This window comes from Stegodyphus dumicola, chromosome 6 (assembly GCF_044657685.1).
Source record: "Stegodyphus dumicola isolate Sdum_Otavi_A_Nest chromosome 6, ASM4465768v1".
In the NCBI taxonomy this organism is placed as follows: Eukaryota; Metazoa; Arthropoda; class Arachnida; order Araneae; family Eresidae; genus Stegodyphus; species Stegodyphus dumicola.
In genome coordinates this window covers 156,767,934-156,781,594 of record NC_140773.1, presented here as the reverse complement: position 1 = coordinate 156,781,594, position 13,661 = coordinate 156,767,934, and the positions used below count along the sequence as shown (strand labels likewise).

The 13,661-nt window shown below is 31.9% G+C and overlaps 1 protein-coding gene across 1 annotated transcript in view; it reads right to left on the bottom strand.

Moving 5' to 3' along the window:
• The window catches only part of LOC118183496 (proline-, glutamic acid- and leucine-rich protein 1-like), a 223,786-nt gene that overhangs the window by 50,239 nt on the left and 159,886 nt on the right, over positions 1-13,661 (bottom strand). The window contains exon 12 of the mRNA XM_085819090.1: positions 240-378. Coding sequence (XP_085675216.1) covers positions 240-378 — 139 coding nt within the window. The remainder of the gene's footprint in view (positions 1-239; positions 379-13,661) is intronic.

Below are 13,661 nucleotides of genomic sequence, written 5' to 3'. Positions count from 1 at the left end.
CAATCAGTGGCAGCATAAGTAACATTAACAAATTCTATGATGTGAAGTTAAAAATCTGAATTCTTCCTCCCCCTCTTTTTTAAAAACGTTCCAATTACTTTTCTCTTTCCCTCTGCAGACACAGAAAATACAGTAATCAAGGATTAAATACCACACCCTGTTAAGTTTTAATGAAATTTAGAGAAAAACTGACTATTCTTAAATACAAGCTTAATACAAATATAATAACAGAAACAGACCTCTCTTTGAACTGTAACAGAAATGTCCTTCAGCAATTCCTCTATAATTACTGCTCTGTTAGCAAAAAAATTACCACTCCTAGCACCATGTCGCTTCAAAAAATTGTGCAATATACTCCAGGTCATGAATCGTAATCGACTAAAATTAAGGAAAAAAAAAAGGGTTATAATACATATTTCAAATAAATGCCTGTTACTTGCTAACAAAAATAAAGAATTAAAACTATGCAACATAAGTCGTTTTTTTTGGCCAAATTTAAAATTATTATTATTATCACCCTTATTGTTATTAGAAAATAACACAGTCAAAAAAAAAGCCTTTAATCCGGACTCGTCGAGACTTCGGCGATTCCGAATTATCGGTTTTTCCAGATTATAGATCATCAGTTTAAATCTGCTAAGATGGCATGCAGAAATTATAAAATTAAAAATACGAAACTGTAATTTATGAAATAAAGAGCAATTATGAAGTAAAAGGTATCAAAATTTACAAAAAAAAAAAAAAAAAACCAGCTTAATATTTATTTGTTTACTTTATTAAACATTTCTTTCAACGCTCGCATGCATAAAGCATACATTACGCATAGTCGAAATTAGAAAATTGGAACCAGAAAACTATTTGATGTGTATTCGTGATATTTATAATGACGAGGAATTTGATTTAAATCACATCAAAGACGGTACATCGAGATGAAATACTTCATTTAGTAAGGAATTATAAGACAAATAAAATAAAAACATCTGCACTGAAGATAGGGATAGTGCTGACAGATCAACTTCCAGTTCATTGTGTGCTGCGTCGTTTCCCCCCCTCCCCCGAAGAGCAGCATGAAATTGATAAACATATTTTGGAATGGTTAGAGAATCAAAGGATATGCCTTTACCCATTTTTTGTTTGATGGACATCAAAAAATGCGTTCGCTTTGTGGATCGTTTGGTAGCTCCAGAATCGGAAATTCTTTTTGACATAATCGAACGTTCAAGCTTACTTTTATAAAATTGCTCTAACAGTCTGCAAAAAATAATAAGCCGGATTCAATTAGAAGATTAAGGAACAACACAATCTGCAATGCTAACTGAAATAGATAATTAGATAATTTTAGCTTATACCGCCCGTTACACATTAAACGCGCATGTAACGTATTATGCGTAAACGTATTATGCGCATGCGTAGACGCATATGCACATGTGTAAGGGTATTATGTGCATGCGTTTATGCATTATGCGTTGACACATGCGCAGAAAGTTTGTAGCTTTGAGATTATAGATAATTCTGGTTTGTGGACGTCTGGATTAAAGACTTTTGACTGTAGTATGAAAAAATGTCAGTTTTACACCAACACATTTTTCTTCCAATTTAAAAATAGCAATAATCAAATTTTTTATAGTTTCAAAATAAAAGAAAATATCATACTCATCTATTAGTGTTTTTATGAAGATTTAAACTTCTTATCTAACAGCTTTTTATTTTTATTTTACATATACTATTTCCTATAAATTTAGCTGCAATTAAAAAAAAAAAAAAAAAAAAAAAAAAGAGGGATGAAAAAAGTCAGTTTAACGCTGACATATTTTCCTCCCAATTTAACAACAATGATAATAAAAAACTTTTTATAATTTCAAAGTACAAGAAAAAAATTAAACACATCTGTTAGTATTTTTATGAAGATTTAAAAATCTTATAACTGCTCTTTATTTCCATTTTACATTTATTTAGCTGCAATTAAAAAAGAAGACAACAGTGAAAATATTCAACTATTTAGAATTAAGAAAATTCTCGGTACTGTTCTGTTATTGGGATCGGAGTCAATGTTTGCCAAATGTTTTACTAATTTCACCAAGAGAGCGGTCATACGAAGTCGCCAAAGTTTACATTTATAAAAGTAAACTAGGTAAAGCGAAGAGAATGCCTTTTCAAAATTGGCGATGATAATACAAACTCTAAAGATGTTATGTTCACTTGCGTTTCTATTATTACAGCATTTATCATGGACATGCAAATTTGACTTACCTAATGATAAAGCATTTTCCATACAATTTTCTCAGGAATGAGAAATTACTCACTCTGAAAGAAAATGCTCGTGCGAACACACAACAGCAACAAACAAACAAACAAACAAAAAAAAAAAAAAAAAAACTTCAATTTGAAGGAAGCAACAAAATGGAGATGCAGAGATACACATGCTGATGGAAAAAGTAATGACTATGTTCTCAAAAGTGGTTAGAAGGATCTAAAATCAGTTTCAAAACAGCAATTCATTGCATTTATGCATAATGTTCAAAATTAACTTCTCTTGACTTTAGTCATTATCAACTTGATATGAATCACTGCACTGCTGTTGACTAGAACACTTATATAAGGAAAGTCTGTTATCATGCATTAATGTCTAGACCATCAGTTAAAGTAAGCAACACAGGTAACATTGTCGAAGTTGAAAAACAGGTCATATCCTTTTGCCCTAGCGGGTATGTCGTAGGATTTACCAAGAAAACAAAAGAATGTTTTTCAGTTGCTGTGCTTAAAATGCCTGAACTTTGCTTAAAGTTATTGAAGAAAATATTATTGATGGGACTACAATATATTCCGACTGTTGGAAAGGATATAACACTGAAGAATTAAGAGAGGCGGGATTATGAACACTTCTGTGTTAACCATAAATATAATTTTACCAATCCTAATAGTGGTTGTCATATGCTGTAGAAACCGTACTGCACCAGATAGCGCTGTGTGCGCTTGAATCCCTTGGACCTGCAGAACTTTGAGGATTGCGAAAGATGTAACACGAACGCGAAACACTAACTAAAGTTTATATGTGCTTTTCTTTGCTTGTAAATGCATTTAATTGTGTCATCAATAAAGTATAGAGAAAATGATAAAAGGCGAGAATGCGTCTGACAGGTAAGCGAAATTTCTTTATATTTTGATTTGATTTGAGTTTTAGAGACAAAGAATGTATATGTGTATTTATATATGCGAAAATGGGGGCAATGTAAAATAAATGTCAAAGCAGCATTGAACCAAATTATGATTCTTATTTAACTGAATTTAAGTGATAACAAAAGCATCCTAAAACACAAATGTTTTCAGATATTTTAAATAATATCCTCACTTTCATGTCTTCACGTTAATCTTAATCAGCTAACTGAATTTTTTTAGTGCAGTATTACTTTTCTCAATGACGGTCTCAGAAAAAAAAAAAAAAAAAAAACTTATCTTAGTAATGCAGAGTAATTTTTTCCTCCTTTCAGCATGCCTTCACAGTGTAATTGGAAGCATACTAGATGCATTACGAGAAGTCCAGGGAATCAAGTCTGAGTGAGGGCACTACACACTTTTCACCTCTCCAGCATTAGAAAACCTAATGATTCTACAAGTGACACCCAAACAAGGAAAAAAGATGGTGGGTGATAATTCATCACCACCAGGATATGGAGATTCAGTCCCCCAACCCCAGATGCCCTTTAAAAAGGGGAGTACATAAGGTATTTTCTCTCTCCTTTCTGCATGCCTGAATAGTGTAATTGGAAGCATACTCGATGTGTATTCGAGAAGTCCAGGGTTCGAGTCTCGGTGAGGGCACTGCATATTTTTCATGTCTCCAGCTTAAATTGGAATTAAGGTTGAGCCACAGCAGAGTCCCAAAGTTAGACAAACATAAACAATATTTCGATGATGTCACAAGTGTGTTTCCATGAGTTTAGGCTACACCACCATTCAATTATATGTTGGAGTGACATACTAATTTTGTTTTTACAAAAATAAATATATAATAATAATAATAATAATAATAATAATAATAATAATAAAAAAAAAAGAGAGAGAGAGAGAGAGAGAGATGCACTAAGAATACAGTACAAAAGATCAGAAAAATTAACCCCTTGGGTACATTTGACATCTGAGACACGTCATTCACTTTTTCCCCCTAGAAGCGGTTGACGTGCCTAAGACATCAAACCAAAAATTAAACTCTTGGGTACATTTGACGTCTGAGAGACGACATTCACTTGTTTTCCCTAGGAGCGGATGACATGTCTAAAACGTTATTTGAGGTTATGCACAATTCTGTTCATTTCATTGTAGCTTGTATCAGTCATAATAGAAGAGGCAATTACAGTATTTCGGTGAACATTATTTGTGATACACTGTCCCATTATGTCAAAAACAAGGAATATATTTTATGATAGTGATAGTGAAAGTGACTTTGAGAAATCTAAAGAAGAATTGTTTAGTGATCCTGAAATTGACAACTATAATGAAATACAAAGCGAAGGTGATGAAGACGATATTGAACTAGAAAATGATGACAATTGTAATATAATATCAAGGTTTCGAAGACGCAGAAGACGTCTATCGAGCGGTGATAGTGAATCTTCTCGTGAACCTGTATCAGAGGAATGGATTTGGGAAGAAGAAGAAAATGTAGCCGATATAAAAAGTTTTTCTGAAATATCTGGAATTAATCCTTTGAGCCTGCGTAGACTAGGTAGTAATCCTATGCCTTTAGATGTTTTGAAAGAAGTCTTGAATGAAGATTTTTGGGACACTATAGTAGAAGAGACGAAGAGATATGGCAGACAAGGGATAGAAAATCAAGGTTTTGTAAAAAAAAAAAAGTGATTTCCTGCAAGTTCTGATGAAATGAAAGCTTATATTGCATTATGCATCTTGATGTCACACATGAAGAAGCCAAAACAGCATATGTATTGGTCAAAACGATATGCAATAAGTACTCCAATTTTTGCCAGCACTTATGGCACGCGATAGCCTTTTGATATTTCAAGCTTTCTACATTTTACGGATAATGAAGAGGAAAATAAAGATGACAGAATAAGAAAGATTAGGAATATAGTGGATTACCTAAATACTAAATTTTGTTACATTTATACTCCTAAAGTGAAGTAGCTATTGATGAATCGCAACCAAAAATTATATCCGTTCCACATGCAAAAATTTTAACTGTAAAAAGGGAAGAATGCAACAGGCAATATTATGAAAATAATAGAAAGAAAATAAAATTGACTGAAGTTGTTAATTTTCAAACATATTAAGGTGGCTCAATTTCTCTACTCTTGTCAATAATTAAATTGTTAAATTTGGATGTGCCTTAACCACAACATTACAGAGGAGAGAGATTCTTCAATGGTGTCTGTCATGTAAAACAAAATGATCGGCTGCATTAGCATATACAATATTTATAAAAATCTGAGGAACTAACGCACACATCTAAACTCAGTGGTCATTTGGAACAAATGTAATACAGCCCTTATACAAATTCCCCCTTACAATTTCTTTGGTAATTTGTTTAATTTACATAAAAAATTTCCAATTTTACAAAGATATGCTATTTTTCCCTTTGGATTTTTCTTCAACTTAACCATATCGTAATTATTTTTGCTATTATTTTCATGCTTCAAATTTTTCGCCCGTTCATCAGCTTTTGGCAGTATTTGAATCCAGTCCCAATAAGAGAACAGTAACAAATTCTTTCTTTTGCACTATAAACAGTTATCATTGGAAAGTCATACGCTCAATACAGAATTATAATACTTAACACCTGGTTTACAAGTTTACTGTTATTATTTTTTTAGATAAAACTGTACTTCAAATCAGTGACACAGTTTTGAGAAGAACTATTTTATATGTACATAATTCTACCTTTGGATCACAAGATAAATCTCAAATTTTGATTTTTAAAGTGGGGGGAAAAATCAGAGTGGCAGAAAATATACTGTACAAAGCAATTTAAAAGATAAATAATATAATTTAAAAATATTATTATTATATTATAATCATAGCAAACCTGGAAATATTAAAAAACTAATAAATTTTTAAGATAAATCTGGGATATTTTTTACAATGCACAGTGATACTATTTCAAAGAAACTGACTTGAATTCACTTTGTAATGTCTGGTGCAGATTACTAAACGTAATTCACTTATGATGTAAAATATATCAGCATGTAATTGGATAATTTAAATTTTATATTCTTTGGATAATTTCATTTTTTTAATTTCCTAAAACTTTTATAGTGAAAAAATTCTGAGTAGTGAAGGATGGCTATTGCTTATTAAACTTAATAATGCATAATACATTGAAATACACAAAATTAAATACAAACATTAAGTGATTAAACATTGCTTGAATCCTCACATAAAATTTTATATATGTCTACCATAGATTAATAAAATTCAGATAAAATGTAATTAAATAAGACAGTGAGCAATAAAATATAATATGAAAAAATACAATTCAGATGAAATAAAATTTAATAAGAAAAATTAATCTGAAAATAATTAGAGGCAGGAGAACATAATTTGTTTAATTTCATAAATTTCATTTATTGCTGGAGAACATTTTGTTAGTAAAGGCTAACAACGAAAAAACAAGAGATTGAGAGATCTGATCACATTAATAGAATTTAAAACAAATTATATAGTTATTTAACCCGATGTTTGCATAAATTTAGAAAAATATCAATGTTGTATAAATAGGAGTCATTTTTGAGATAGTGTTAGATTTTGCCTATCATTTTTGCTTGAAAACAACATTGGTTTAACGATCCCTCTGCAGTTTTGATGATATTTATTCAAATATAGAGCTTTATATATACTTTGAAGAATAACAAAAAACTCAAAACACACACACACATATATATATATGTAAAATATAAAAAAAATACGATGGCTTTGCTCTTTGCGAACCAGCAACCTTTAATTAATTTTCTGCAATTCAGGATCGTCCCCTAAACCAGTACCTTCTAGAACATTCACACCTATTACATAACCTCCTCATATAAATGCTGTGTCATAAGTTTTTCTACATTTTTCTAGAAGCTACTCAGTTACATAACCTTTCATATAAATGCTGCGTCATACGTTCGCCTCACAGATGCCTTCTTGCCTTCGTTCTGCTAACTCCTCCGCTATGCTCCTCTTTCTTTGTTAGAATGTTATAACGTATTAAAGACAGTCGTATCTAATAATTCAATTACTGAATACTGCTCTAAAATAAAATAAAGATATGCTGTTAAAAGTGAAAAGTCCTGAGTCATCATTTTTCTCCGTGCTTCAATCATTATAGCTTCGTCAACCATCTGCCAGAACATGTAATGGAATAGCCTCACCATTCGCCCACGATGTGTTGGAATAACTGAAAACATTACAGCTATTAATTAGCTGGTAGGATTTATTCTCTACGTGGGAAAAAAGCTCCTGGATTTATTTCTAACGCACTTCTAAATTCAACAGTGGGTCAAAGACAGTGTGTGATCGTCTTATGCTTTTGCTTCTTTTCCGGAGGTGCTTAAGTGTTTTACTTCGGTTCCAAAGTTATGCGTTTTATCAAGTGCTTCTAAGGTGATTGATTTTAGTGTTCAAATTAATGTATATGTGAACTCTTAAATTCAAGATTTTGTGATTGGAATGCTAACACGCTCAAAAACGGCAAAAATGTCAACTGATAAACAAGAATCCGTAGCTATTGTGGATACAGAGAAATTTCAATTCCCTATTTTTGACGGCACAAGTACAACTTTTCCAATAGACAAATATCTTCTATTGTTTGAAGAGAAATGTGCCACAAAGAACATTCCAGAAAAGGAAAAGAAATTTGTTTTCTCAGAGTGTATTAGAGGAGAGGCTTTAACCCTCTATTTACGTGATTGTTTAGATAAAGACTGGAACAACATAAAGGATATTTTCGAGACATACTTCACAACATCGAAATCTGTTACTTTTAGTGATTTTGTGTCTTTAAAATACGAGAAATTAATAATATTGATGTTTATTTTTGTAATAAGTTGAAATTAGGAGCCAGTTTGAAACTACCTGATTCCGCAATGGTGGAAGCACTTACGGAAGGACTTCCTGAGTCTCAAAGAATGCTGTTAACAGTGCAAAAAATAGACACACCGAAAGACTGGATTACTCTTGCTAGGAAACTGTTTCCAGTTCAGATGCCATTGGATGGTCTAGGAAATAATAATTATCAATTTGTTTCTCCAAGGCAAACTGTTCCGAGGTGCTATTATCCCAGACCAGTGCAAGACACTCCTTATCAAAGTTTCTATAGTGTGAGACCTTTTAATTATCAACAAGTGCAATACCAACCTCTACAGTATGTGTATCGGCCAATTCGATATCCACAATTACCTGCTATTAATTATAACACAGTTCCTAAAAGAGAAGTTAAAGTGATATTACTTTAAAGTAAATGTCCAAATTGGACAGGAAAAAATTCCCAGTATTATTGATACGGGATCGCAAATTAACGTTTTACCGTTAAAAATTTTTAACAAAATTGGTAATAAATTTAGAGAAATTTCAGTGAAATCCCATGATAAAATATTTTCAATATCTAGCCAAGTTCATATAGAGAAAATAATCAAAGTAAAGTGTAAAGTAGGTAAAATAGAAAATAATGTGATATTTTATGTAGTAGATTCAAATTTGAATTATTTATTGCTTTCATCACCATGTGTTTCATTATTTAAATTACAATTGAATTTTTATAATTATGAAGTGTATCAGCTTGGAAAACAGGTAAGTAAAAATGTTAAAGTAGGCACGTTTTTCCAAAATAATTATGTATGTAAAAATGATATCAGTGCTGAACAATCTAGTAAATATTTTGACAATAGCGAAAATTTTGTATGTAAAAATGATCTTAGTACTAAAAATTGTGGTAATTATTTTGAAAATAGTAAAAATTCTGATAGTAAATTACAGAAATTGTTGAATGATTATAACCATATATTTGCAAAAAGTAAATATGATGTTGGTTGTATAAGGGTTGAACCTCCCAGAGTTATATTAACTTCTGAATTACCAATAGCCTATAGACCATATAGAGCATTTCTTAAAGATAACAGTGAAATTAAAAAACAAATAGATGAATTGTTAAAAGCTGGAATTATTAAACCTTCTTATAGTCCTTATGCTGCTCCTGTAACTTTAGCTTATAAGCGAGACGAGCAGTCCAGAAGCAGATTGTGTATTGATTTCAGGAAGCTTAACCAAGTTACTAAAACTGATTCTGAACCTATTCCTAGAATTGATGCTGTTTTAGATCAATTAACAAATGCAAAAATCTTTTCTACATTGGATTTGGCATCAGGCTATTGGCATATAAAATTAAATGAAAAGGATACTGAAAAATTGGCATTCACTACAAATTTTGGACTGTATGAGTTTACTAGATTACCTTTTGGTTGGAAAAATTCCCCAGCTGTTTTCCAACGAGCTCTTAGAAAAATTTTAAACAAATATCAAATTCAATTTGCTTTAAATTATTTTGATGATATTATAGTATTCTCTCCAAGTTTTGGTGAACATTTAAATCATATTAAAATAATATTTGATATATGCGAGAAAGAGAATATAAAATTAAAACAATCTAAATGTAATTTTGCTAAAGAAAAAATTAATTTTCTAGGATATGAATAAAGGATTCTAGGATATGATATAAAGGCTGATGCACCAGTAAACACAGTTTGCCAATATGAATTTTATTTATCTATAGGACTGCAGATGGAAATGGAATAGCTGCTCAAAGGAAGTAGTTCGGATTCCTTCTCTGTATCTACTTCCAGTAGCTGCAGCCCAGAAAAAAAATCTGCATCAGTAATTATGATTTATGCCAGCAAAATTTTTTTACCTACTGCTCAGCTATTGAGCAGTACCACCTCACATACATTCAATTATAAGAACTATTTATATACATCCCCTCTTCTTGTTATTACATTTTGAAGCTTACTGCATATAAATCTTACAAAAGAGATATATGAGAAAAGAATAGAAATAATTTTGACATATCAGTTTTACTAAGTTGGGCTAATGCTAATTTTCTTCCTTTACATCTTGCCACATCCTGTACTCACTTAGACCAGGTATTTATGCAAAGTCGGTGGCCAGTAGTATAGATAAACAAATATGAAAATTAATTTTAACCAGAACTTATGTCCATTGCTCTGCCTTAGCTGTAAGGAACTACTCACATACACAGAAGGTTAGAACTAGAGTTGGCAAGTTTCTTCCATTTCTATCACTAAAGTGAATTTCTACTATTACAGTGAATGTATTTGATGTTTCTATAATTTCATTCATATGTTAGCACTTATATTATTAATTTAAATATTTTCAGTTTGTAAATAATTTTAACACAGCAGTCATTTTGACTGTTTTCGTCATTTCACCATGGATTCCTAAAACACCCTTTATCTTAAAAAGTCACACATTTTTGTATTTTCCTAAAAAATTATTGTTATCAAATATAAATCGAATAAAATTAAAATCAACAAAACTATTATTAGTTATGAGCAGTCATATTGACTGCTAGTAATACTGGGTAGATTTATCGTGTTATTTCGCTCAGAAAACACATTTTCTTCGAAAAACATCTGGTATACACATTCTTTTCATTCACTGATTATTTACAATAGGGTATACTTCTGCTCAGAAAACACCCTTTCTTGGAAAAACATCTGGCCTATACATTCCTTTTCATTCTCTATTTATTTACACAGAAAATACTTCCCATCTTCTCCGCCTCCCTGTCAACAGTCCACCCCTCTTTGGCAAAATGTTATAGTCATTAGTTTGCAGTAGTTGAGTCAGTTTATGTTTAGTGGCATTTCATTCTTTCAAGTGCACTTAATGGCAGCTTGAAGGCCATGATACACGAGTCCAGAAAAAATTGTACAACTTTTACTGGATTTATCTGAAAATGAATCCGATGTTGAAGAATATATAATATTGATGATGATATGGAATTATGAGCCTCCACAAAACTTTAAGGGAAATAACAGTTCTAGTGATTCTGAAGACAGCACGGAGGAGCAATCTTTGGGCCAAGATTCTCAGCCCATCGGTATTTCTGCAGCAAATATTTCGTCATCGAAAATTGTGGCGTCCACACCAGCTGAAATAGGTAAGAAATATTTTTGTTTGTGTATTGTTATTTTTTTTAATAATTTCTGATGTACTTGATTTTTTTTAAAAACAAAATGAATCACTTATTGTCAAAAAACAGATATACTACTTTTTTAGGTTCTACTAATGTACAAGGCACAGGATCAAAAAGAAAACATGATTTACCCAATTCAAAATACGCATGGGAAAGAAGTCTTTTTCAAAACCATGAAGAAGGTTCTATATATGTCTCGAAAGATGGAACCTCGTGGATTGAGACATCTATTTTACAAACTATAACTGGGATATATGGAGCTCAAAATGTGAAAAAAAAAAAAAAATGCAGGGTCCAGCATCTTATGCTAAAAAGAAATGTCACAGACAATGCGTCAAGTACTTGGAGGCTATTCGTGGATGAATCGATGTTACGCCATATTAAAAAGTGCACAGAAACACAGGCAGTTTTGAACAATGAAGAAAATTGGATTAGCTTTAGAGGAGCTTGATGCTTTAAGAGGAACATATGGTTGCAATGATATGGATTATGATCACCAAATGATGTAGAAAGGTATTGCACTGAGCATAATATTCAGTATGATCCTACCTTGTTTGATTTCAAGGGAAGCAATACTTCTAGTGTTGAAATCGACCTAACTGGCACTCCTTCAACGTCATATACCCAAGATAGCTGACTAGAGGTTTTAATTCCAAACACTTATAACCAGGCAATGAAATCCACAGAAAAGCTTAAATGGATAGAGGCAATGGAAGAGGAAATGGCCAACATGCGAAAGCATAAGGTATGGCATCTTGTTCCACTTCCTAAAGACAAGACTCCACTAGGTTGCAGGTGGATTTTTAACATTAAACGTGATGAATTTGGAAACATTATTCATTTTAAAGCTCGTTTAGTGGCTCAGGGTTATCGGCAAATTAAATACGATACCTATGATAAAACCTACTCTTCTGTAGTCAACTTTTCAGTAATAAGGCCCTTTTTCTCTCTCTTAGTTGCACACCTTGGATGAGCAAATACATATACAGTGTGACGTAAAAAGTGCCTATCTCTACACTCTTTTATCAGAGGAAATTTACATGTAGAAACTTTTGTGTGTCGTTTAGATAGAGCTTTGTATGGTCTGCATCAGAGTGGGTGATTATGGTACTACGAGTTGGATAGAACACTATGTAACCTAGGGTTTATCAAGTTTGAGTGGTGTAATTGTGTCTATCATTTTAAAGATTTTGTCATTCTGTTGGTTTATGTTGATGATATACAGTCAAAAGTCGTTAATCCGGACTCATCGGGACTTCGGCGATTCCGGATTATAGATCATCAGTTTAAATCTTGTAAGATGGCATGCAGAAATTCTAAAATTAAAAATATGAAACCGTAATTTATGAAATAAAGAACAATTATGATCTAAAGGGTACCAAAATTTCCAAAAAGAAAAAGCTTAATATTTATTCGTTTACTTTATTAAACATTTCTTTCAATGTAAGTTGTTTAAGTTTTGCTTCGTTTCATGTGATAATACTTTCTCTTTAATTCTATTAAACAGACATAATTTCTTGTTCAGTTACAAAGTTCCACTGTTCAAGTTCTATAATTGCTGTGTCGAGAACACTGACTAATTTGTCAATCGAAATTTTTTCGTTTTCAATAACCTCTGTCACTTTCTTCGCTATCGGAAGCGAATTATAATGACGAGGAACTTGTTTTAAATCATATCAAAGACGGAGCATATCGAGATGAAATACTACATTTGGTAAGGAATTATAAGCCAAATAAAATAAAAACATCTGCGCTGAAGATAAGGATAGTGCTGACAGATCAACTTCCAATTCATTACACGCCCGCCGCGGCGTTCCCCCGCCGAGCAGCGTGAAATTGATAAACAGATTTCGGATTTCAAAACATACTTTCGCTTTAGATCCTTTACATATTAGCAAATATATATCGGAAATTCTGTTTGATATAATCGAAAGTTTAAGCTTACTTTTATAAAATTGCTCTTACAGTCTGCAAAAAATAATAAGCCGGATCCAATTCAAAAATTAAGGAACAACGCAATCATCAACATTAACTGAAATAGATAATTAGATAATTTTAGCTTATACGTCCATTATACATAAAATGCGCACGCGAAAACATATTCTGCACTTGCGCACACTCATATGCGCAGTCATAAAAGGTCTTACGCGCACGCGTAAACACCTATGCGCATGTGTCAATGCGGCGCATGTGCAGAAAGTTTTTAGTTTTGAGGTCCGGATTATAGATCATTCCGAATTAACGACTTTTGACTGTAGTTGTGTTTTGGAAAAGTGAAGTTCAGGCCAAAAGGATATTAAAAGTCCTGAGTTCACATTTTGATTTGAAAATTTTGGGTAAAACAAGAAAGCTTTTGGGTGTGGAATTTGAATATGAGAACAATAGTGTTTTGATTATTAAACAATAGTGTTTTGATTAGTAAATATTGCATGTTTTCCGTGACAGTTAAGGAGTTAAT